Genomic DNA, 25,131 nt, shown 5'->3' with positions numbered 1-25,131 from the left:
ATGCCTCCCCATTTGGTAATTCACCCAATAAAAACCTGATCTGATGATACGAGGCCGCCAGGTTAGCTGACGATTTCTCCTTTGCAGTATAGGGGCATTTTGGATATAGTTTAAAAAAAAAAAAAACCTCTCTCACTCTCTGTATACACAAACACACACATATACATAATCTTTTAAAATCCTCAAATACAATCATTTTCTTGGCTCAGCACCAGAGGCTTTTTAGCATTGGTCCAAAGCAGAGAGTAGACTCAGTGCATACACACCTGACACTTTTTCAGACCTCGACTTGCCTGTCCAGTGAAGATGAGCCTGGGGATGTACGGGCATGTGCCATTCTGTATTTTTGCTCCATGGCACATACGTCTCAGTTCATGAATTGTTATATATGTGAGTTTGCTATCCTTGGGTAAGTTTGATTACTTGCCTTTAATCAGTTTTTCATCCTTTTTGCTTTTTTTTTTTTTTTTTTAAGGCAAGAAACACTATCTGACTGGGCCAGACCAATTCTGGAACATGTTGGAAGCAGACAAATACGATATAAGCTGAAGAGACAGTTACTATTAATTTTAATGTTTAAAAATATGTATTTTGTAAATGCTGCCTTTTTATTCCTACAGTACAAACACACTGTATTAGCCACAGCTTTGCAGTTGCTGGCTGATCTTCAGACGCAAAATGATAAATACCTTTGACTTGTGATTCTTTATCTCTGCAAGTAAGAATGCATGATGTGGCCCCAGAGGAATTTCTGCTCCTTAATACAGCAGTTTATTTTCTTTGTGAAGTTTTAAAACTGTTGTTCCACTGTAAAGTATGGTAGACTGAATCCTTTTGGAAATTTTACCAGGATGGGCCATGGCCGCTGTGTGGATGGAAGGAGTGGTCAATCACACCACTACTGTGGTGGGATATGACAAAGAATGCAAACTGTGCAGCTGCCTGCACTGTAATTCCTGCCTCCCTCCCACTCCGTTAGCTCTGCCCTGCTTAAATTCATTCACGTAACTCTGGATTTTGAATTACACTCAGTGCAAGTACAAGCATGATATACTGAAGTGTCTGACTGACTATTTCATTTTCTATCCGTCTGGTTAGAAATGTTGCTTCAGGTATTTCCATGACAACTGCTCAAGGCATGTCGAGTCCAACTGCTTCACTGTATCAGCAAGACACAAGGAGAAAAGGGTGACAAGAGCAAAATGAGCTTTGTCAGAAAGGGCTGAAGTAGTGGCTTAAAGGAAAGATTCAGTCAGGAAGGAAAACAAGCACATGGCAATCCAGTACTACTGAATGGGAAGACAATAGAGAAAGGAAAAAGAGACTGTTTGGTAATCTTACACGTTCCTGATGGGCAAACTAAGTGAACTCTATAAATAGAGAAACCAGACGTGAGAAGGTACTACACTGAATATGTAAAAACACGTTTGTTCATTGAAACTATGATTAGAGAAAGCCATTTCAATTTCTCTGGCTTTGCAATATTAAACTTTCATCCTTTAATCTTGGGCAATCTATTCACCCATCTTTAATTTCATATTTGCTTGTGAAATGTGGTATGACTGCAGTTTGAATGCTGCAAAGTTCTGTGTTTGAATAGAAACTGTTAGCTACATCACGGACTGCATCTTTACTTTTCTGTGGCTGCCAGTGCATGCAGTTAGAAGCTGGCGAGAGGATGGAAGTGCAGGTGCATATAATAGACAGAAATCTTCTCAGCAGCCTATGAAACAAACATTCACACAGGGATAGCCTCCACTTGCTCTCATGCAGCCTCTTGTGAGGAACAGGGTAACATAAGGCCTGCATTCTGTCCTCAGTCCTGCTCAGGACATTTATAAGCAGTCACTCTCCAACTACCCTGCGAAGGGCACCTACCCTGTGCAACTAACAGGGCCTGATGGTACTATGAACGGACCCTTAGACAAGGTCTAGATTTGTCCCTCTCTGTGCAGCTCTCAGGCTCCCTAGATGCTTACCTGAAACTATTCTTACGTTTTACTAGCTTCAGATAACTGAAGTTCCTTCTGAGAGGTTGTAAAGTTTACCTTTTGAGAGCTCTCTCTGGCAAAATGACTTTTTTTCCCAAAGAAAATCTATGTTCTTCATCTCCAAATCTAATTAAGTGCATCTACAAAAACTAAAAGCTGACACTTCACTGCTTAATAGCTGTAAGCAAATTAAAAAGTGGTGCCAAAAAAAGTAAAGATTAACAAATTTCTATTCACGGTAAAGTAAGCAGGGCAAATTATGTGTTCATTTAATGAGTAAATATATCCCTTAATCTGTCACAAAGAATGATTTCAGGATTAGAATACGCAAAGTGTATCCAGGAGGACCAAGCATCTGATGGCTGCAGGAGTGCGACCATTCGGAACGGCCGCTACAGATGGTGAGAAGCAGGAGCAGCGCTCGGACGCCCGCCAGCCCGCCACGGACACGGACACGGACACGGACACGGACACAGCGCTCACCGGCAGAGAACTGTGGTACTTGAAATCGTCAGTAACTGAGGTGAGGACAAAAGCGTGCAGAGAAATTCTAAGTGAAAAATCACAGAAAAGCTCGCTCACAGGTAGCGAAGCTTCAGGCTCCCCGGCCTGGCTGAATGAGAACCGGGATGGCCAGAGCAGCCGGTGCTTGGCAGGGAGCCGGGACAGCACGCTGCAAGGGGCGAGACGGCCCCTCCTAAGCTCTGGCTCCGTGGTCCCGATCCTGCCCTGGTGCCGCTTGAATTTTTCATGTCCCAGTGGTTAAGTGCACCCGCTGCCCTCTCCCTGCAGATGCCCCCGTGTTGCAGACCCGGCTGCAGAACCGCTCCGACAGAGAAGCGCGCCGCTCCTCTTCCTCCTGCCTCGCGTTCCCGCACGGTTTCCGAACTCCGCGCTCAGCGAGCGCCAGGAGCTCCGCGAGCAGCCGCGCGCTACCAGCAGCGCGCAACCCCCGCGGGCCGCGTTGCGCGGGCAGCCGCGAGCCGCGCACTGACCCGGCGGGCGAGAGGGGCGTCGCCGCGGCCTCCCGGAGGCGCCGCCGGGCGGCAGAGCCCCGCGGGAGCGGTCCCGCCGCCCGGCCCTGACTGACGGGCGGCGCAGCCCCGCGCCGCGCCGCGCCCGCGCCGCGCCCGGCGCCACTCACCGGAGAGCAGAGGCTCGCGGCAGCAGCTCAGCGCCAGCCCCGCCACGGCCAGGGCGGCGGCGAGCGCGGGGGGCTCCATGGCGGGGCCGCCGCGCCGCGGCTCCGGGCAGGGGCGCTGGCGGCCGCCGCGAAGAGCGCCGAGTGCGGGAAGCGGAGGCCCTACAGCGGGTGCCGTAACCGCGCCCCGGCGAGGTGCCGAGCGGCAGATGAGGGATCCTATTACCAGCCATGTGACAGGAAAGGATAGAAGCCGACACCCCAACCTGCCGCAGCGCCGGGCCGCGGAACTGCTGCTCCTGCGTGTGACACGAGGGGCCCGGGCTCCGCGGGGCCCTGCCGGCGCGCGGGGCCGCCTCCCGCCGCCTTCCCGCACACCGTCTCCCGCCCGCGGCCGGGGCAGAGGCCGGGCAGGAGCCCGCCAGCGCCGCGGCGCACGCGAGGGCTCCGCTGGGGCCGGCCGCTGTCCCGCCGTCGGGCCCCTCCGCGGGCACGGGAGACGCGCTCGCCCGCCGCCGGGCCGGGTCGCGGGGGCCGCGTCTGCCGACAGACGGGGGGAGCGGACGCGGCACACCTTGCTTTGCTTCGAGGGAACGGAAGCAAACCAGCCGTGCAAAACCGCCGCAGACCTCGCGCTCGCCGCGTGCCGCTTCGCGCCCGGGCCGGGCCGGGCCGGGGGAGGGTTCGCCGCTCAGGACGGGAGCGGGGGGGAGGCCGAACCGCGTCGAACACGGCGGCTGGCCGGCGGAGCGCCCCGGGAGGGGCACAGCCGCGGGGACGCACACGCGCACAGGCACAAGGACAGCCGGGCACGGACACAAGGACAGCCGGGCACGGACACAAGGACAGCCGGGCACGGACAGAGACCCCGAGACACACGCAGACACACGCACATGCATAGAGACAGGCGCGCACACCCACCCACCCACAGGCCCCAGCTAACGGGCTGCGGATCACATTGGGGCGACACTGTCGAAGGACAGGTATCAGGATTACTGGCAGTACGGTGACTGCACACGCAGGTAGGCTTGGTCTTTTCGGCTACGTGCGAGCCGTGAAACTGGTTCTTTGTCAAGGTGGTGCCTCTTGCTAAGAACCCCACCAAACCACAACAGCAAAAACCACTTGCAGAACGTTACGCTTCCTTTGTCAGTGACAGGAACAGAACACACATTCTTGTCCTTTCAGCACGTTTATATCTTTGCTATATAGTGGAGCTGGAAATTCAAGCATCTACAAGTTTACAGGCTTTAACTATTATATCAATATATACGATGATATGTCTAGCTTTTAGCTTGCAAGAACCTTTCATTATACATAGCTGCAAAGTTGATTTTGAGCTGAAAAACGTGCTAAAATTTCTTTTGGCTATTGTAAGGTATATAGAATGCAGAAAAGGATAACATGTAAGCATCAGCTTTATATGTATATTTTAGTACCAGAGTTTATTGCATCACATTCTTCTTATTTTGAGCTAAATTCCTAGCAAATGGGGAAATTTTAAGCTAATGATATATTGGGGGGGGGGGGAAAAAGCAATGTTCTGTTATTTTGGTGTTAAGCTTTTTTTTTTTTTTTTTTTTTTTTTTTTTTAGGGTAAATGCTGAAGTATTGAGTTCCTCCTCAAACATACTATGTTTATGTATGTTCGGTTATTTGGTTCACACATTCTGGTAAAGCTGCTGGAGCCTGAATTGTGGTTGCACAAGAGCTCTGTGAGAAGAGATGATTTTGTGCCCACTAAGAGAGAGAGAGAGAGAGAGAGAGAGAGAGAGAGAGACATCAGCTAGGCAACTGGAGATTACTTTGCTGGGAGTGTTAGAAGACTGACCAGAAGGAGCAGTTGGGGCCGGGGGGGGGGGGGGGGGGGTGTCTGTTTTTGCCACTGCTTCGTTTATAATGCACTAAGCTGGATAATTCTGATTCTCAAATTAACATACAATTTTTTCAGGAGGAAGGCCAGAATCTAGTTTATTCCATATATTCCCATCCCAGTCTTTGGCACAGACAATTCACTATCTGTGCATGCAGCACTTCGACTTCCTTGTGGCACGTGCTGTCTAACAGCATATGAAACATTATTGCTTTGTGTTTTAGTAACCCACAGAATTCTCCCGTCCAAGGATTAGGCCCACACTGTGTTACTTATTCAGCTGATTTGGATCCCATTTGGTCTGGCACGCTGTTCCTTAGGGACCCTGGGACAGAGAAAGCTTGCAATCTTTAAACACTATATTGACCCCCAAGTTCACAAAATCAGCCTCTTATATCTCAGAAAAGCCCAGTCCAGTCTTCCAGCACTTCTAGGCAAAAATCATCTTGGTTCATTCAGCTGCCCATGTTCTCCACTCAGCCACTGCACACACAGCTGAGGGGTGTGTGTTTGTACACACTAGTTGCACCATTTTTTTTTTCTCACTGGAGCACAGTGGCAGTGAACAGTTTGTTGCCTCTGGTCATTCTCCAGTCTTCTTTCAAAGTTCCTATTTACAAGATTTTTATTTCTGTTCTATAAAATTGTTTGCATTTCAACTTACTGTATTTGAGATTACTCATTCTCATTTTGTAATTTTCTGCTCATAGTTTCTGGTCTCTGTTTAAAAACAACAATGACAACAACAACCGCAGGTAACGAATGCTTTAATACTTTTAATACATGGTCTGAGGCTCTTCTTTCAATTAATTGTGTTGCCATCATAAAGTCTGTACCGTTTCTCGCATTCAGTCCTCCTCTACATGTAGTATAAAATTTGTCCTTGCTTTTGTGAGAAAAATATGATTTTCCTGTAGTTTATGATTTAAAGACCTTAGAAAAACAGACCCTATGACCTCCAAAGGTTAATAATTCTGTCTTTACTAAAAAGAGCTGCACAACACAGAAATGTCTTTGCAAGCTCTCTGGGACATAGGCAAAGGTAAATGGTGATTTTTTTTTTCTTTTTAAAGAGATTCTATACAAGGTAGGAACTCAGAAATCAGCTAGATACATAAAAAAGCCTTGAAGCCTTTTAACTGAGAAGTATGCCTATTGCAGTTATTCAAGAAAAACATTGCAAGTAGACTTGTGCAAGCAACAGGTTTTCTGTGTTTTGAAGCTGGACCCTAACTGGGCAGTTGAATAAAAACAGATTTCAAAAAAATCTTTTCATATTCATCTGAAATGAAAGTTTCATTTTCTGAGTACTTTGGGGGTTTTTTCCGTTGTACCGCTTTTTTAAATTCGGTCAGTACTGAAACAAAAGTGTCATTTTCAATGAGTATTCCATGATTCACCAAAATATAAGAATGCAATGTTTAAGTATTTTAAATATCTCTTTTCCATCAAAAAAAAAAAACTGTAAATTCAACCTGACTTGCAGGTAGTTTTTAATCTGACTCTGCATCCTCTTTCTCATTTTCCTAAATTAACCTTACACGCCCCAGGGAAGAGGTCTTTCTTTGGACCATGGCTAGCATTAGAGACTAGGATTATTTTCATTTTATCTGTTTTCAAGTAAAAGCCTAAAAGAATAAAAGTGCATAAAAATTACAAACTCTGTTGTTTTTTCTCAAAACTGTGGTTCTACTGAGCAAGCTGTGACTAAGAAATTATCACACATAACTTTGATGCTTTCAGAGGCATTATCATTTGCTTGTGATACACAATAGGCTGAACCTGCCATGACATAATCCCATGAAATTAGTTAGTATTCCCTATGCAATTAAACACTCATTGTATAGAAAGCAGAAATTAACTGTTAGCATACTACATAAAACCATCGCTTGTGTTTGAAAAGTCTGTCCTTGGTTGATGTGTAAAAAGGCACATGCTTCAGACAGTTTAATCCTCCACGTTACTTTCTCTGTGTATCATTAAAAACTTCTCTGGAACTTCTGTTGCTTGTTTTGATGTAGCTGGAACCTCTGAAACACGCTTCTGATTGTGTTTGCATCTTGGGAGGAAAAGATAAAGAAAAATAATTAAAAACAGCTAGAGATGACTGCTAAAATAGTTATAATGTTGTTGTTTAAAGCAGGGTGAGAGGAATACAGGGTTAGGTGGAATAGGAACATAACAGATTTTAAAGTACCAGCTCTGTGTAATTTCAGTGCCTGTCTCCCCCAAGGCCCAGCATCCCTGCTCTGTCACACACTGCCGAAGACTTGAGATGCTCCAATCACCCAAAGAAGTGACCCAAGGATAAGTAGCAATCTTTCTGTATGAGCAACATTTAGTGAAATTACAGAATACTGATGACTCGCTGTTATCCCTGTGCAATTATCCATTTCTTTTTTCTAGTAGGATGGAGTACGTTACAGAAGCAAAAGGAGAAACCGGGCAAATGTATGTGGTGTAAGAGACCATTAAGGACATGCCAGTTGTTAATGTCTCAAACATTGTCACAAGTCAAATTTTTGCAAACAAGTTCTGCACGGCAGTGCCAAACCATAAGGAAGCGTGCAAAAAACCACGGCACGGAGCCGCCCCCGCCCGGGCGAAGCTGCCGGAACCCGGCAGCACCGGGCCGTTTGGCAACACACGGCGGCCGGCGGGGGGCGGGGGGCAGGGTGCGCCGGCGGGCGCACAGTCCCGCTTCCTGATTGGCCCTGACGTCGCAACGGCGGGGGCGGAGACCACCAGCGACCCCGGGAAGCCCCTAGACCATTTCTGGAAGGTTCCCGGAGGGTGGGCTGCGCGTCACCGTAATTTGCATGAGACGCGAGGAAGCACCTCCCGGGGGCGGGGCGAGAGCCTATAAAAACCACAGGCGCTGCGAGCACGTGCGCGCCGGGCGCTGGAGGATGTCGGGGGTTGTGGCTGGTGCTGTGGGAGCCGAGGGCGGTGACTGTACTTTTCACTTTCTTCTCTCTTTGTTTCTTCTTATAAACATTTCAATAGTACCTAAACTGCCTACCATTTACACTTTCCAGGTTCAGGTTGCCTCCAGGTTAATGTTGTTTCTAAGTTCATGTTAATGAATAAAGCAGGTAAGTGATGGTTTGGTGGGGTTTCACCTTAATTTAGCCCAAGGGAATCATGAAACCTGGATCTCCACGACCCTGGGTCATAACATCTGGTTTGAGAAAATGATAACAGTGTGTCTGGAGAGAAGGCTGCTTTTGGAGGAGAAAAAGGAAAGAACAAAAAAAAACTCAGCAGGGAACTCAGAACTCAATGGGAAATTGTGGAGCTTAATTGGTTTTTTTTTTTTTTTTTTTTGCTAAGAGGAGCATATAGCCAAAATACTGAGATATGTTTGCAACTACCTGGACAGTCTCACAACTAACTGAGAGGGAAGGCAAATTTACTGAGTATTTTGATTTCCTGGAATTTCTCTTGTAAGTCCTGTGACCTCTGCCCCCACAAATCTCTGCTCATAGAGCATATGATTGAGAGACTCAGTTTTCACTTTTAGCATAGAAGGGTGATTGTGGTAAGCTTGAAAGTGTAACCCCTACATTTTTTTCTGTTTATTAAAGCAGGAAAAAAATCTAAAAACATACAGCATTTAATGATTTTTCTGGGTCTTGACTTAAGGGTTTTTGTATATTTCTGTCAGCCTTTCTGCTTTTTAAGACACTTGATTTTACATAAGTATGGTCCTAGCTGTGAATGCTGAGAGCAGCTACTCATCTGGATGAGTTGGGTGCAGAGGCAGAAGTTATCAAAGTCCTATGGCTTATTCTTTCCCTTCTTACACAAAACATAGTAGTTGTCATATTTACACTGGATAAGATACAGAAGAGTATACAGTAGATGACAGACTTTCATGAGTCAATAATGGTCTAATTAGCCTTCTCTAGTGAAAATTTATCTGTGCAAAATTTGTTGTAGCTATACAAATGACTGCATTCTCTATTGTTAGCCAACAGTACAGCCCCACTGATGGCTATGGACTTCCACTAAATTCTCTCAAAATATTCATAAAGGACAAGCTTTTTGTAGCATATGAAAATAACATACAGATTGGCAAAATATGCAACAATTTTGAAGGGGTGATTGTTGAATTTTTTTTAATTGGCTTTTGATGCAGAATGAGGAGTTTACAGTGGTAGTTTGGTAAGCATACTCCTCAATGTGAGGAGTCTAGCCATCAATAGTAGTAGTAATAAAACAGTAAAACAGCTGTTTCATAGCAGTTGGTTAAGGCTCTGAATGTGATGATCAGGTGTGTGTAAAATCTAGCAAATAAGGGAGGTTCCCTTTGTCTATGCATTTTATATGTATGCAAAAAATATTAATTGCTGCAAATCTCTCTACTGTGTAGAGTCTTCTTTTTTAATACGGGGGGGGGGGAAATGTGGGTGTTCTTTGTAAAGTATAGAAAACAATGCTTAAATGATTTAAAAGGGAGGGGCAACATTTAGCACTCTCAAAGACACAGTTAATTGATGATTGAGCACAGACTCTGGTATTTTCAGTGGTGGATATGGCTGTCATAGTGGGTTATGTTGGAAAGCCTTGGAGCCAAAAATACTTTTAAAAGTTTCTTGTTAATATTGGCTAACAGAATGGATCGTGTACAAAATAGATAAAATCATATCACCCTTTTAAAGCAAATGACTAAAAACTCAGTCATTTATTAGCTACTAAACATTTTGTAGGGATTTCTTTTAAGTATAGAATAGTTTTTCTACTGAGTTAAGTTTCTGTCAGCTTTGGTAGAAAGGTTCAAAAATGTGCAGCAAACTGATATGATCCTTTAAATTCTGTTCACCTATTTGGCAGAAAAGGTATAAGCATTCTCAAGGCATATTCATGTATGCCTAAAGATGGGGAATAGGTTCAAATATGTATATTAAGTTACAGTGCCATGCAATACATTCTTTAGATATCTCCAATTTATCTATTGGTATTATCAGCATATCTGTTCTTAAACAACTCTTTTAGAGAGGTAACCTTACCACCTAACAAAGAAATTATGACCCCAAATCCTGTCCCCTCTTAATCAATCAATTGCATGTTTGTGTGTCCTGATAATACACTCCCAACATTGCTTTGTAGTTTTCCAGCAGGATATGAGAACTATTGAGACTTGATTTTTTTTTTTTTTGGTATTAAAAATAGTAGCAGGAAAATGTCATGCTGGATTTATTTTTTTTTGAGAAAAATAAGTGAAAAAGGCGTGACATCTGCTATTTCTTTAGCAGGTTCCTTTTTCTTTTCAGTTCAGTTGAGTTCTTACCTCTCCTTTCTACACAAAAAAATCAGACGTGCCAGGACTACAAGACCGACAGCTCCAAATACACAGCCAAGCACAATTACTTGCTTGACATCTGCAAAAAAAGAAAACCACAACAAAACAGTAAGACACTGATATTTTTATTCGTATCAATTTGTTTGAACGTAGTCGTGTGTGTTTTAATTTGTATATGTAGTACTAATATTTTACTATTCTCTGTATTTGAGGAACAAACTGGTAAAGAATAGGAAATCACATAATTCCTACATTTGAAGGTTAGACAGGTGTCTGTGAAAGCTGTTCTAACACAAAGATAGGAGATGGTTAGTGGTTTATATGCAGTGCCATGAATCCACAGTGTTAATTTAGAACTCTCTACCCAAATAACTGACAATTTTTCAATCAGTTTCCCAAACAGCTTGATTGCTTTAAAAATTGTCCTTATTTTTGCCTCAGGTGATTTTTCTGATGATTAGAGACACGCAAGTGTTAGTATTATAAAAAGAGTGTCTTGCATCAGCCCATGAACACACTGAAAGCATCAATTTAATTCTGCAGCTGAGTAATAAGGACATGTGAAAGACATAAAGAAATCGGATGTGAAACAGTTTTTGGAGCACAAATCTTCACTTCTGTTTTCTCATTCTACTAAAGGGTTGCAGACTAGCAGTTGGTCAGTTCTGTCACTTCCCTACCGTTGTAGGACAGTGAGAGCAGGATTCTGTATGGCTGTGGTGAGTAACAGAAGCTAAAGGTATCATGAAGGTAAATTTTGGATGGTACGTAAGAGGACTGGTAAAATTTTAGGACATGTAATATCTCGAGTGAACTGTCTGGCAGAACAAATGCTTCCTGAATTTTGTGTCACACTTAAGAAAGGAAAATACCAGCTGGAGTACCACCTCTGAAAAACTGAGAGTCCTAGTGTGAGGAACGTTTGTCCCACACTCAGTGCCAAAGGGCCAAACAGCAACGTAGTTCCTTGTCTCCGAGACACTGTGGTATTCTAAGGTGGAACTAGATTCAAGGCTCTGCCCTATTTGTGCAGCTGTTAATAGCACTATCTGCACGTATCGGGGAGCTTGTAGTCTGTTTGGAGATAGGTGAGCAGTGGTGCATCTGAGCTCTAACAGCGCTTTTTGCCTGCTTCTCCATTGCTTTGTCATGACTGCAGGAAGGACTGCCCAGGCTACAGCCTAGCACACAGTGATGGTAGAGTAATGTAATTTATACTTCTGTGACTCTAGAAGAGGTAACTTGCCTTATACTGGAGTTTGAGGGAAAAAAAGTGGGATAGATAAACTATTTCACAGACATTAATGCTTTGTCCAGTAACTTCTGTATCAGGCCCAATAACTTATATTTGACTCAAACACTGCCATACAGACAGGTACCCTGTCTCTGTCAAGCAATATGAACCCACCACTGGTCTTGATAGTTTGGTCCAGTGGTGAATTGTCTGCATTGTGAAAACTGCATTTCATTTCTAATCTCAAGTAATCTGTCTTCATTGTTACATGTTTTGCAGTCATTCTCCTGGAAACCATAGCTAAATAAAAATTTCACAGTAAATCCACCTGACACTTCTCATCTGAAAAAAACTAATGAGATTTCTGCCAGCTTTCCAAAAAAGAATGGTATGTACGTAGAACCTGACCCTGGAAAATGAGATGTTGAAGTGATGAGAGATGGGAAAAGAGACGAAAGCAGAGTGTGCTTAAAAATGCCAAATCACGGTCTATTGTGAACAGATTATAAAATCCTAGCAATATATAATTTTTAGTTGCATTTTACTGCTGATTCTCCTTGTTGCTTTTTCTGGATGGTTTCTTACTCTCCTGCTATGCGATGTTCTGTGAAGAGAGGTTGCTGTGGTAGTGGCAAGCCTTACAGCGGAATTGTAATTAGAAGCATAGCAAAATAATTATTAGCAGAGGATTTCCATGGAAACTTTAATTCAAGGAAACAAAACTCAAAAGCTACATTATGCAGGCCTAAAAGCGCAATGTATGTTTGAAATTTCAAATACAAAAATATAGCTTGCAAAATAGCTGGCGTTTAATTTTCTTTAATTGCTTCTACTTCCCTTGCTGTCCATTTTTCAAAATCCTCATGCCTTCACTTTAGCTTTTATAGATTTTGAAAAACAGAAGCATGCAGCAACTAAAAAATCTGTGTGATTTGCTATAAACACAAATGATCGAATTTGATGTGCTACAAAACTGCAGCAAGTGTAATGAACACTGAAAAGAAGTACCCCTGGAAGCTGAGAATAATAGAAGTCTGGGCCTTGTGTTCTTGATAAACATGAAAGAAGTCAGAGGTTTTGGGGGGTTTTTGTGTTTTAATAGTTCATCCTGGAAGTAAAAATGTGACCACTAATCACAGTGGCTAGGCCAGTGGTCACCCATTCAGGCGCCCAGAAATTTGGAAGGGCTATTCATCAATTTTGCCAGCATTTTTTTGGTGTTAAGAAGGCCCTCTGTCACAGAGCTTGATTAAAATGGATGTTGGTGAAACAGCATGTTGCTGTGCGCAGAGGAGAACAGTGAGAAAAACTGACCTCAGTAGCAACAGGTATATGAAGATGTGCTCTGTAGTTATGCTGAGTTCAAAATCAGTGTAAGGCAAACTGTCACTGGATTTCAACTCTCTGTTAGATTGCAGGCTGAAATGTGTTTAATGAAAAGCAAGTACTGGATATCCATGTTACAAAATTACTAGAACATTAAACTGAAGTGAGAGGAACTTTGGTCTGTTTTGCCAGTCTTCTCTAGAGAAACTTGGAGCTCTCAAAAAATCAACTTTCTCATGATGACCAATATCCAGAAGCAGATCTTCTGATGTCAAAGGAGGAATAAGGCTATACAGGAATGCCATTACCAGGTCACAGTAGTTGGAAGAACAGAGTGAAGAACCTTATATGCAATTTATATTTTACATTGTCTTGATTATGATATCCTGCTGCTTTGGGCAGCATTGTTACTCCAACTTCCTGAAAAAAAATACAAATTTTGGCTCAAATTACAAATGAACTACAGTCCCAAATTTCAAATAGTAAGGAAGATATTTGTTGCAATCAAATTAAAACTGTCTTTCACACCTTCTTCTTCTTTGCCATCTTTCAAGAAACTGCTGGAGAACATTCATTTTTTTGTTTGCTTATCCGTAAAGCTGTGGCACTTTGTCATTCTGAATGCAGTTGATTTCTGAGTATCTTCCAGTTCCTTCCCTCTGATCTTTCAGGGCTGGCTTTTTGCCCCCTTCTCTTGAGTGTAAATGTTAACATCCAGTTTGCTTATTGAGACTGACTGGCTCATATCCAGTATGCATGCGGCTGATGGCAGCAATGAAAAATGTTCTAAGTTTCCAGTTTGGCAACATGTTTTGCCACTGATCCTTTTCAAGCTCTGGTCTTACTTAGTGAAGATTTTATTCTTCTCAGACTTTTGATGAAAGATCTGTTATTACTGTGAACGAAGAAGGATGGTAAAATGTCTGCTAGAGCTTCCGAATCTCGCACTTTCAACAGTTAACTAAGGTACTCCATAAGTATCTTTGGCCTATCATGTTAAATAAAAAGGTATGAATGCCTCTAGCTTCACGCTTTCCAAAATGGCATCACTACTGAGATTGGCCTCTGAACGCAGTCAGTCGCATATTGATTACTACAACAATAATTGGTCAAAGATGACATTCCATAAACCATTCACTTATCTATTTAAAATTAAGCAACATTGTCTGCTTTGTACTTGTTCTCCGCAAATATTCAATAATTATTCTTTATGCTAAAGTCCAGCCTACTGCCCGAACTCTCTTGTGGTTCATCTCAGTATCACTGACCAAATGTGTGCAGCTGCGTGGCAAATAAGCAACTAGTTGGCAGAGGCCTGCAAAGGCTGATGAAGTGTGTCTGCTGGCCACATCGCTGATGTGTTCTGCATTTTCCATGTTTCTTTAGAAGGAGCTCAGAATGGAGAATTTGTTGATGGGACTTCCTTGCTGAGTATTTTCAGAACAATTAAGCCGGCATTAAAAGTACTTCAACGTGCCATGTGGCCTTGCCTCACCCTGGTGCTTTGAGGCATTGCCACCTCGTGGACATTTAGAGTATCTATGGGCTATGAGTAAAAGAGCTTTATTTTCTACACAAGTTGCCTGTTTGAAAATATTTTGCGGTTTCCTATAAGTCATAGTCAGTCTAAATGTTATTAAACACAAAAATTCCAGGATAATTAATAATCTAATAGTAGTGACACAAAAGGGGTAATAAATTCCTGGTTTTTTTATAATGATTAGTATCACATTCACAACAATTTTGCTGCTATAGATTAATACATTGTATGTTCAAATAGCATAGTATTTCAGAACAAAAGAATGCCGAGGTGTTCAGTAAGTGCAGGTTTATTAGGGGGAAGTGTGGGGAAAGGTAGAGGTACTGTGTGTGCTCCCTGCCCCCTGTTATCACAGACTGTTTAGTAACGAGTTTCTCTTGAATGACTCATTTTAGAGTGTGTGACTTCATAAGCCACCCCTCGGATGGCTCAGAGTGGACCTATGTTTGTCCCAGTTAGTTGCAAAGAAAGTTAAAACTAAATTAAAACTAAATTAGGCATGACAGAATGAAGAATGACAATAAATGGTTGGGGACTCTGCCATCATTTATTCTTGAGAAATAGCTCTAATTATGTGGATACTCAAGGATTAAATACTTTATAGTTATCTATCTGTATGTGTGTATACATATATTTAGAAAACTGATGAAAGAACATTCGGGTTCCAGGAGAAAAGCGCACAAAAACAATGCTATAAATAAGGATTGCTTTTCTGTCCTTTGTACCTGTGTAACAATTATTAGCCAAGTACTACATCTGCCAACTTTTCTACAAATGAGTTTGAAATTCATTTAAAATCATCCATTCAAGAAGCATGACTGCTAGTTCCTTTTGGTCAAACCAAGAGAAAGAGGTGCATTATGCCCAGAGTACTTTATTTTCTATTACAGATGACTGAAGTGGTGATGAGTTTAGCTTAAAAATCCTAGAAATATTAGAGTAGAAAAATTAAGTACTAGTCTTTTTAGGAGCTCAGGGGTCTCGCATCCAATGTTTTATCAAGTAAAAGATGCTGCTTTTTTCGAGGCCTCATGATACTGCCTTGTTTGTGATGGTGATTTATGATGACTATTTGTAACTCTTAAAAGGAAACAGACCTGTTCTCAGGATGCAGCTGGGTGTTTCCCCGGACCAGGCCCCTGTCGCTTGACAGATTCTTTCCTTTGACCCAGTGAGCTCATAGCCCTGATTGCAGATGAAATGGACAGCTGAGCCCAGCAGATAGTTTGTTCCTTCCTTTCTTCCGTTGGCTGGATGATCTAGCCAGCCACAAGAGATCACTAGTAAAAGAGAGATACTTGGTTAAAGACTTTTGGATTTGGATTAGGAAGTCCACATCACAATGATTCACATAACATTTTAGCAGCAACTCAGAACAGGACAAAGATTTTCAGGCTAACTGAAAGAGATTACTATCTCTTCCATCTAGTTTCTTTCAATAGCTTGTGATTTTGCAGAAAACTGAAGCAAGTTACATTTTTCAGCCACATTTCCAGATTAGCCCTATGGAAAATTATTGCAGGATTCAGCCATAAAACTGGAGAACATTATCTTTGTCAGGTATGTTCTATAACTTGGCTGGGAGGTATCCGGGTTGAAGATGGTGGTTGAGAATGTATGCTCGCTTTGGATCTAAATGTCTTGATCACCTAGCTCAAGATGTGACTTTAGACACTTTACTCCTGCTGAAGTTGACTGATAGAAATCCCAGACCCTCAGAGCCTGGCAGATGTGTCTTGTTTAGGTTCTCTTTAGTATTTCAGATTTCCTGAATCCTGAAATAGCTGTTGTGTGAAAGTGCTAAAGTCTTGGTCCTTTGTATATCAGACGCTCTGTGTATAAGGTAAGCTTGAAACCCAGAAGGTAGGTTGCTAAGTTTCCCCCAGCAATAAGAGCTAGCATCACATTATGAATAGACAAGGGAACTGTAGGTGAGATGGAGGAGCATCTGCAGTGCACTTTGGGACTGTCTGATATCTGTTCATGTCATTTGTTTTTTAATTCTGAGGAGAACAGACAAAGGCACAGAAAATGAAGCTGAGGTTTCTACACACAGCAGTGGTGGAAGAATTCAGATGATGCAAAGAAATGTATTCAGTGTTTGTCAAAGTATCCCGCCAGTGCAGAGCTGTCCTGGTACAATGATGATTCATCCTGGTAAGTTTACAGACACATGCAGTAGCAGTTGAGCAAAGCTTCCTTTAATAGTCTCAACTATTTAGATACCGTGCAGAAAGAAGTGTAGCAGTGGATGTTTTGTTTAATGTCATCTCACCTGACTTCAGACTTTCTACTAGCCGCTTGTGATTCTGATGAGATAGTTTTGTTGAATGTCCTACTTGAAGACTTCTGGTTGTCAGGACATCGAATCTGCAGAATGGGTCAGAGTCACAGAGCAAGACCATGTCTTTCACCAAGGGATCAGCAGAGTCTTCATAAGGAAAGAACACTGGCAGAAAAGAAGAGTTGTGCTTTTCCCCATAAAAGAAATTGTTCAATAAGAACTCTGTGTCGTAGGTAAAAAGGGAAGTTCCATTTTCAACAGCCCCTTGGGAGACAGAGAAAGAGACAGATTCATGTATAACTTTACCTACAGGCCTATACCATGTTCTGATTGTAATCCAGGTGCTTATTTATGTAAACATAGCTAGAGCTGGAAAAGACCTATGAAGCCCTACTTAGTATATCTTCTTCCCAGAGTTCAAGATCATTTTTCTTTTTACTAGTACCATCTTAACCCAGCGCTAAGGTCAGTGTTCGGTTACCTGGTGTTTGATAAGTTACCTAAAATCAGATCCAAATAATTGTGTAGCTATGATGTTATATAAAGATGGTTTTTAGAGGCCCGCTGGCAAAATGGTGATAAAAGATATCTCAGACAGAGCTAGCTAAACCAAACGTTCCAAGCAACACAAATCCAGATTCTATTTGTCCATAATTTATCATTTCTGGTATGGTCCTGCTCTTTGCTTTTACTGTGCTACAGGGGAAACTTGCTGAAGTAGGAGCAGTGAGACTTTTCAGTGTGATCTGAATCTTGGTGTATGACCACACTGTGCTTGATACAGCGAGTGACTGGTAGCCAGAGCGTATTTTGTATCATGTTTCTGGCTCATCTGCTCACCATACGGCAGGAAGAGTGCAGACAGTTTAACTCTGCAGGCTAGACATAGCCTATTCATTTTCATCAAATGAAAGCAGATACTCTTTTATCTTTTTAAAAAGGGACAATTATTAAGTTGTGATTTAATACTTGATTATTAAAATTGTCAGCATAGTACTTGATGGAAACATTGCTAATTTTCTGGAAGAAGATAGCTGACCCTGGATATTGCTGTACTTTTGTGACACTTCAGTGTCCTGTGTCCAGCTGGCCACAGTAGATGGAACTCTGAAAGTGTAAGCTGTCAAATATGGATGCTGTTGATGGAGTAAAGAGCAGGAGGCTACCTCTTGGCTCTGGCTTCATCTGTTTTGGTTAGATATTTCACCCACTTGTATAAAGAAGGTCACACTTCTCTTCCTCCCTTTTCTCCTCCCCGTACAGGGTGCTTAGCATAGATGTAATTTTCTAGTCTGTAAATCAGAAACCATTTTGAATTTGCAAAGAAAATGAAATTACAGGTTAGAGAAATCACTTACAGTCAGCTCCAAACTCAAACAGCTGCTGGGGATTGGCATCAACTGATAAGGTTGTTTTGTTCTTGAAGGTATACTCATCCTCTGTATTACCATTCATTACCCCAAAGAGACCCTGTGTGTGATCGATAAACTTTTCTGGGAGCAGGACTGTCAGTGTCAGAAATCCTCCACTTCCTCTTATTTCCACTCCAGCCCCAGAAGAGAACATCACTGTGATGTTCTGATCAACTGTAGAATGGAGAAAGAGACCTATAACAATGAGAGGGAGAGGAGAAAATAGCTCATCATCCATAGTAAACAGTTTGCTCTGTCACCAGTTTTACCCATTTTTCCTAAAGGATGTCCTCCCTCTCTGGGTACATTCTGAGAGGCTTTTAAAGGGAGGCTGCACCTTCACACCATCAATTTTGGGATGAGAAGAGGAGCACAACTCTGAAACTTTTGGGACTGGAGCAGTAGATTTGTAATCAGTATCTTTCAAGGCTGATACTTGTATCTAACCTTTTAAGTCCATCCAACTTTGCTCGGAGAAGTTGACCACCATTTGGTTCAACAGGACTTCCATATTCAGATCCTCTGAGTAGCGTACCTCAATCACATCAGAGTTGTTCTCCTGCATGGCCACTGCAGACAAGCTTGTCACTTGAGCCTCTGTTCCTTCCGAACAGAAAAAGCAACCCCCCCCCAAAATGCCCAACGTCATATAAAGTAAATATGGAAAGTAATCATACAAGGAAAAAGCAGATATTTGCTAAAAATAAATATGATTATTTGTATTTGAGGGAATTGTTAAGGATATAAATCACATACAAACCCGCAATTTAATTCTCCAACCAATATAATGTATTGAAAGAGTAATGTTAAATACTGAAAAAGTCTGGAAATACTAAATTCTTCAACCCAATGGCAGTGGTATGTTAGAAGAATGGTTTATCTCCTTGCGTGTTCATCTCTCTGAGTTTGGCCTAGGAAAACCCGTGATATCACAGAAGGCATGTCAAACAGAGGAAACGGAACAAAACAGCAGACAGGATTAGGGATGAACGAGAACTAAGCAGCTGATCTCAGAGTATAATACAGTACCAGTATGGTAAACTTGAGGCTGGACTGCTTAGTGACTCAGGTCACTTCTCCCACAGCCACAGCAAAATGTATCAGCCTAATATTTCCCTGATAATTAATCCCTGTGCTATTCAGCATGATATACTTGAATGCTGTTACCCACAGACGATTTTTAATCGGTCCTAACAATTTTACCGGAAGTACCAAATTCTTAAATGGCATCCCAGATGTCAGCTGGAATATTCTTTCCTGAAGCCAACCTGTTGTTTTATTCTCCGTGGGTACTAGATATGGGAAAAGCATAAATGAAACTCTGATATAAGGCTTTTCAGGTTGTAATGAGAAATGAGGTGCCATTCAGCTGTTCTATACTCATTCTTCCCTCATTGTAAAGTGTGGGTATATGATCGTCTCCATCTGACAGGCTGGTTTGCAGTCTGCCCAGTCAGATGATGAAGGCCACAGGTACTTCTGGGTTTTGTGCCCTAGGCTTTGTTTTACAAACAAGCCAAAAGAACAGGACGATCAGGTGCATTGAACAAAAATTATTCCCTCAGCCACCTTCATGTCAGACATTCAGCATTTTTCTGCTAGCTTGGGGTATTAAGAGAATTTTTTTCCGCACTCAAAAGATGTTCTCTCAGTTCCTTCTGGGACGTTTTTTTCCTCTGTTGACACATGCATACCTCTACACACAACACAGGAGGAATATAAAACAGGACATGCACTTACCTGCTTCCTCTTAATTACCAGCTACAGTATTATCAGAATGCATCAGCTGGGAGTTACGCTTGCTGACTGATTCCTAGAATTGACCTCATGTTTCCTTACAGATGGGGGTGGAGAGAAATGGGAGCTGTTTTCTCAAGTTCTTAAAGGTAACACACATCCTTAAGCTTTCATTATTCAAACCCAACAAAACTAACAAATAACCTTTGATCAGGAAGTTATTTTTTCCCTGGACATCTTGACTGCCTTTTGATTAGATTCAAAACGCTGATCTTTCATAAATGGCCAACTTGCCTGGGAAAAAAAAGACATTCTTTTTCTTAAAGCTTTGGCAATCTCAGTAATAAAAAGGACACTAGCGTGCTCTTTCCATCTTTGCGAAATAATGCTTTCTGTAACTAAAGTTCAGAAAAATGTTTCCATTTATTTTCTTATGCTGCTTAAAAAAAAAAGCTGTTCTTCCTTTCTTGCTTTTGTATACTGCTAAAAGCACTTCCAGACTTGCATACCCAAAGGCTTATCTTTCTTCCCATGCATGTATCTCAGCTGGCCTGAAAAGAGGTACCTGACCCTACAGCTTTTCATTTGAACTTCAGTACTTCTCACAGGCGCTCTTTCCTCCAGATCACGCAGGAATTACCTGCATCTTGCTACCTCTTTTTACATTATGCAACACAAAGGAGATTCTATTAATATCTAACCTCCACTACAGGTCAGTAACCGTTCTCTATCAAACTATTGTTTAATTCTGGAATTATGTTGTCTCGCATGTAATTCTTTCAGCTTGTCTTTGATGGATTTCCCCAAGCTGCATCGGCATCCTGTAATTATTACAGAACAATCTTGTAAAGATTTAAATTTATTCTTAACTAGTACTTTGTATTCCTGACTTCATTTTGGGTTCTGCAGTTTATCTGGGACTCATCTGTTTATTTACTATGGTAAATCTCCTTTCAGAGATTCGCAAAGTTTGAGTTATAATCAGTTTTCTTGACTACTGTTTTTCTGGGTTTTTACTTTCTGTCTTGAGTCAATAAATACAGAGTTAAACAGGTAATACTAGCCCTACTCTACATACATATGAGGAAATACTGTGCTTCACAACTGTGTTTTTAAATGTGGTGCAAGTAACCCAACTCATTCTTTTGTCGGTTACCTTACAGTGGAGTTTGAATATCTATACTGGCTGCCCAGAAAGCACCAATGTATATTGTAAATAAAAAGTTATGTTGTCACTGATAAGAACATCCATCTGAGATGTCCCTCTATCTGAGAATGGAGGAAGGACCGTGTTAAAGCCCAGAGAGATAGCAGCATAGCTTGGTAACTGGTTAAGGAGGGAAAAAAGGAAAAGAGAAGCTAGGAGGAGTGCTATAAAAAGTAAATCAAGCAGCCTCATATGGTGTTACCTGTTGTCACCACTTCTTCTCTTACCAACTTACCATTGGGAAAGTGTGCCTGCTGGGTCCTCCCTTGCACTCTTAGGGATGTTAGATCAGACTCTACAAATGTGTATTCCCCTTGGCCTTTGAAGGTGAAGTTCAGACCATCAAATGTGATGAAGTGAGGGTCCCCAAAAGCAGATGCTGTTTTAAACAGTGGAAAGAGAAATCAGAACACCTGAAAAACACAACTCATTACACTTTCTAGGTTCACCAGAAAAAAAAATCTCTCTGTGGTGATCCAAAGAATGGCACCTGGGGAAAGGAAAAAAATGTTGACCTGTTGTAAATGTGACATGAGGTATGAGCTTGACAGCACACCTTGAATAGCACCGTGGGAACAGTTAGAAATGTCATTCCAGTTACTCTTGCCTTCATCCACCAACATTTAGGACAAAAGTTTCAAAGGCTGTCATGTGCGGCAATGCTTACCTGGTAGGCTAGATGCCTGATTCCTATGTAATGCATGGGAAGACCTGGTCACGCAGGCAGGGCTGTTTCAAAAGTAGCTCACCAGGGAGCTTTCAAAAGCTGGAAGGAGTCAGAGGAACAGGATGGGACTTTGAAGTCTCATCTGGCCAGAACAGAGAGAGATGCCAGTGTTCCTCAGCCCTGAAACCTGTCTGGAATTCAGCAGATACCTTTGATCTTCCCATCCAGAAGAAGAGGGAAGAAGGTCATTCTCCTCCAGCCCCCAACCAAAAAAGCTGCGGAAATTGTGCCATCTTACCTGCGATGTGAACCGTAACGTGCTTAAAGAAATCCATATGACAGGTAGGTCTCTTAACTGCGCCTGGTGGTTAAGTATTTTGGGATGATTGCCTCTCTCAATCTTGCCTGAGAGAGAGCCCCTTCCATAAATCATACTCACTAGACCAGGGGAAAGAAGGTCGTTTTTTCCCTGCAGTAGTTAGTGCACTCGCTTGGGATTTGCAGGCTAAAATGCAAGTCCCTGTTATAATTATTCACATTGAACACTTCCAATATAAAATCCTGGTAATGAAGGCCTGCCCGTGAGCAGTAGGTTAAAGAAGTTTCTTCTCATCAGGCAGAGGAGGTACTTAAGCCCAGCACCTCACGTTCCAGGAGAGTTCTCTAAGTACTGAGGTAGGTCAATTTTTTTGAGGTGTTTTTCCACTGTGTCCATTTTAGGCATGCCCTGAGAAGTTTTTGGCATTAAGATCTTTGTAGAGGGATTGGTGGAGTTTTGAGAGTTACTCTTCTCAGAGGCTTAGGCTTGCAGAAGGTTAACGAGTATTCTGCTGACTGCCATTGTATAAGCAGTTTGGTGTATACTTCCCAGAAGACAGCCAAGTGTCTCTGGGGCTTAGAATTACATGATGGATTTTGTCATGTTTGAACAATGGATGTAACAGCCTAGCTACATTTGGGAATCTCATGAGACCATATGCTTCGCATCCCTCATCAACTGTCTTTGCTTAAGAAAGGCACATTTTAGCCTTTCTTTCATGTAGAGGAGCTGTCAGGACCCTGAGTACCCTGAGAGGCCTTAATTGCCCTGACTGGTCTCACCTGGGCCTTCTACCTATACGCTCAGCCCACTGACCCAGGGGATCTGTCTAAGCTCAGGCTTGGGCCTTCAGTCTCTGCCTGAGCTTTGTTGCAGGTGTACCAGCCTTGCTATTACACTTGGCTCCCAGCTCCTCAACCCTCAGGGAAAAGCTGGCCCTTGCTGCTTCCTGACGGGGATTTTCAATGGGGGCATCAGCAGAGACTATGATTATTCACTATTGCCAGTCCTGGGAGAGTCTCAGAGGAACCATCAAGCACCAAAAAAAGCTGTTAAAATGGGGGACATGCAAAGAAAAAAACCACCGAAATCAAGGATCAGTTCACCTTTACAAGAGAGGCAGGTAAGGGCAGCAAAGCTAAGGCACCAATCCTAGCTCATGTCATGTCATGTCATGTCATGTCAAGTCAAGCTCCATTCCTTAGTGCCCTCTCCAGTTTTCTCCTTTTTGCCTGAAATCAACCACTGCTTCCTTGCTGTTTCCTTCTTTGAGGGAGGACACAATCCTGCTGGAGGTACCTGCACCCTAGCAGTGCAGAAGGTGAGACGTGGTAGCAATAGAAGTATGGCAAGACTCAAGGACTGCTTCCTAAAAGCAAGGGGAAGGAGCAATAGAGGCACTAGCAAACGATAAGACTTCCATATTTGATGAATAGCATTTTTCAGCACGACAGCTTTTTCTAGCTATTACCAAGCTGTCATTAAACATCCCTAACTTCTTTCTGAAAAAGTGCCCACAGACAGTGAGAAGCCATGGAGATTACTAAACTTCAGCTATTTAGCTTCCAAGGGTTAATGAGATACTCAATAGTTGAAAATCTTGCAGGAGAATTAAAAAAAAAATACACAGGTTTTGCCACTGACAGATCAGCTGAAGCCTTCCATGGAAATTTTCCGGCAGACGTTGTACCCTCAGCATTGTCAGTTGAGAATACGCAACATACCAAAACCAAACCTGTATAAAATGGCTGTACTCCACAATGGAATTGTGAGGCCCTCACCAGCTCGAGGCGGGCGGTACGTCCTGCAGTCGCTCGAGGGCCGGTGTTTCATGTAGAACGCACAATTATCAGACCACAGGCAGCAGTAATAGAAGCTGATGACATCATAAAGCCAGTGGGAAAATCCAGGTATCCGGGGAGGCTTCAGGAAGGGTGGTGAACCCCAGTCATGGCCTCGATCAGGTGTGCTGCCTCCCGTGGAGTCCTGCGTGAGGATTTGGGTCCCCGTAGAGTCATAGCAACACTGCTGCCCAGCCGCGTAGTGGGGACTGATTGAGAAACACAGTGAGAAGAAAGTCACTGTTCAGCTCTGTGAAGTCCATTTGTGTTTGGAGTTCACCTATTGCTTTTTTATGGATGTAGCTAAATGTTTTGGTTAGCAAACTCTATATGATATCTGGAAATTACACTTCTTAGATTTTTTTTTTTCCCATTCTTGTAAGATAGACTATATGAGGGTGTGGGAGGGAGGGGGCTATAACCAAGGCAGTAAGAAGTTTTGTAGGCCTTATAACTACAGGAACATTGCATTGTTTAAAACTGTTCTAACAGGACGAGTGCAAAGACTAACTTGTTGAACTAAAGCAGACCAATACAAGAAAGGCTTAATTAGGCCAAATCGAATCTCTTTTAGGCATCAGTGCTTGTTTAGGTGTACTGAGTTTTAACACGGTGCAATTACTTGTTTAGTAAGTCTAAAGCCTTAATTTCATCTCAGCAATGAGGGCTAATAAGCAAATAAGAGGGAAACGATAGTTGCTATGCACCTGAGAGTTGAGAGTCTGGAGACCTCTGTGACCTCTCTGGTGATGTTATCATCTCAAGTGGAACAAATCATTAAAAAATGCTTTTTTTTAAAAAATTTTCTTTACCTGGCTTGAATGGCCCTCACACAATGCACAGCCCCGGGGTGATAAGTACACACGCTGCCCTTTTCAATGTCGCAGCCATAATCGGTCTGAAAAAGATCAATGCTCACACTTAATAGAGTTCTCATTTTGTCTTTTCTGTTTTTATGTCCTCTTTCCTCCGCTTTGTCTCTGAGGTATGTGGATAGTCTAAATTACCTGGTTGTGGCTTTGCTCTTTGCCTCATATTTTGACCCCTATGCTGTCAGCATGATTTTTCCATCAGTTTGATCTGGAAGAACATCTGAAATACCAAGACTGCAAATTCAGTAATGGTCCTTTTTACTGGATAGTTGTGTAGCATGGTATAGGAAAAATAGTGAATTTAATACTGAAGTGACTGGAGCAAGTAGAGACACGTTAGTCTAACCTCAGTATTTTGCAGACTATTACAGCAGACCTTGAA

At 42.5% G+C, this 25,131-nt stretch overlaps 2 protein-coding genes and 1 long non-coding RNA gene across 6 annotated transcripts in view; 1 reads left to right on the top strand and 2 right to left on the bottom strand.

Moving 5' to 3' along the window:
* The window catches only part of KREMEN1 (kringle containing transmembrane protein 1), a 39,169-nt gene extending 35,789 nt beyond the window's left edge, over positions 1 to 3,380 (bottom strand). Inside the window, exon 1 of one of the 2 annotated variants that reach the window (XM_064521836.1) lies at positions 3,136 to 3,380. In XM_064521836.1, the coding sequence (XP_064377906.1) occupies positions 3,136 to 3,365 (230 nt within the window). In that variant the 5' untranslated portion in view covers positions 3,366 to 3,380. The remainder of the gene's footprint in view (positions 1 to 3,135) is intronic. The other variant, XM_064521835.1, reaches the window with a different exon arrangement.
* The window catches only part of LOC112990123 (uncharacterized), a 24,479-nt gene continuing 897 nt past the window's right edge, over positions 1,550 to 25,131 (top strand). Inside the window, exons 1-9 of the long non-coding RNA XR_010391999.1 lie at positions 1,550 to 4,154; positions 4,728 to 5,760; positions 7,222 to 7,456; positions 8,044 to 8,100; positions 10,282 to 10,418; positions 10,950 to 11,029; positions 11,824 to 11,932; positions 16,422 to 20,555; positions 21,923 to 22,059. This is a non-coding gene — a long non-coding RNA (uncharacterized LOC112990123). The remainder of the gene's footprint in view (positions 4,155 to 4,727; positions 5,761 to 7,221; positions 7,457 to 8,043; positions 8,101 to 10,281; positions 10,419 to 10,949; positions 11,030 to 11,823; positions 11,933 to 16,421; positions 20,556 to 21,922; positions 22,060 to 25,131) is intronic.
* SUSD2 (sushi domain containing 2) overlaps positions 5,757 to 25,131 on the bottom strand; it is a 26,602-nt gene continuing 7,227 nt past the window's right edge. The window contains exons 7-15 of one of the 3 annotated variants that reach the window (XM_026111650.2): positions 24,690 to 24,775; positions 23,818 to 24,086; positions 21,286 to 21,429; positions 18,554 to 18,709; positions 18,053 to 18,301; positions 16,686 to 16,958; positions 15,508 to 15,690; positions 10,299 to 10,389; positions 5,757 to 7,064 (exon numbers count right to left, since the gene is read on the bottom strand). In XM_026111650.2, coding sequence (XP_025967435.1) covers positions 6,953 to 7,064; positions 10,299 to 10,389; positions 15,508 to 15,690; positions 16,686 to 16,958; positions 18,053 to 18,301; positions 18,554 to 18,709; positions 21,286 to 21,429; positions 23,818 to 24,086; positions 24,690 to 24,775 — 1,563 coding nt within the window. In that variant the 3' untranslated portion in view covers positions 5,757 to 6,952. Of the gene's footprint in view, positions 7,065 to 10,298; positions 10,390 to 12,956; positions 13,766 to 15,507; positions 15,691 to 16,685; positions 16,959 to 18,052; positions 18,302 to 18,553; positions 18,710 to 21,285; positions 21,430 to 23,817; positions 24,087 to 24,689; positions 24,776 to 25,131 lie in introns of those variants that run through there. The other 2 variants (XM_026111651.2, XM_064521834.1) reach the window with 2 other exon arrangements.

This window comes from Dromaius novaehollandiae, chromosome 17 (genome assembly GCF_036370855.1).
Source record: "Dromaius novaehollandiae isolate bDroNov1 chromosome 17, bDroNov1.hap1, whole genome shotgun sequence".
Classification (NCBI taxonomy): domain Eukaryota; kingdom Metazoa; phylum Chordata; class Aves; order Casuariiformes; family Dromaiidae; genus Dromaius; species Dromaius novaehollandiae.
Note: the sequence above shows the minus strand (reverse complement) of the source record. Positions and strands in the feature narration are given on the sequence as shown.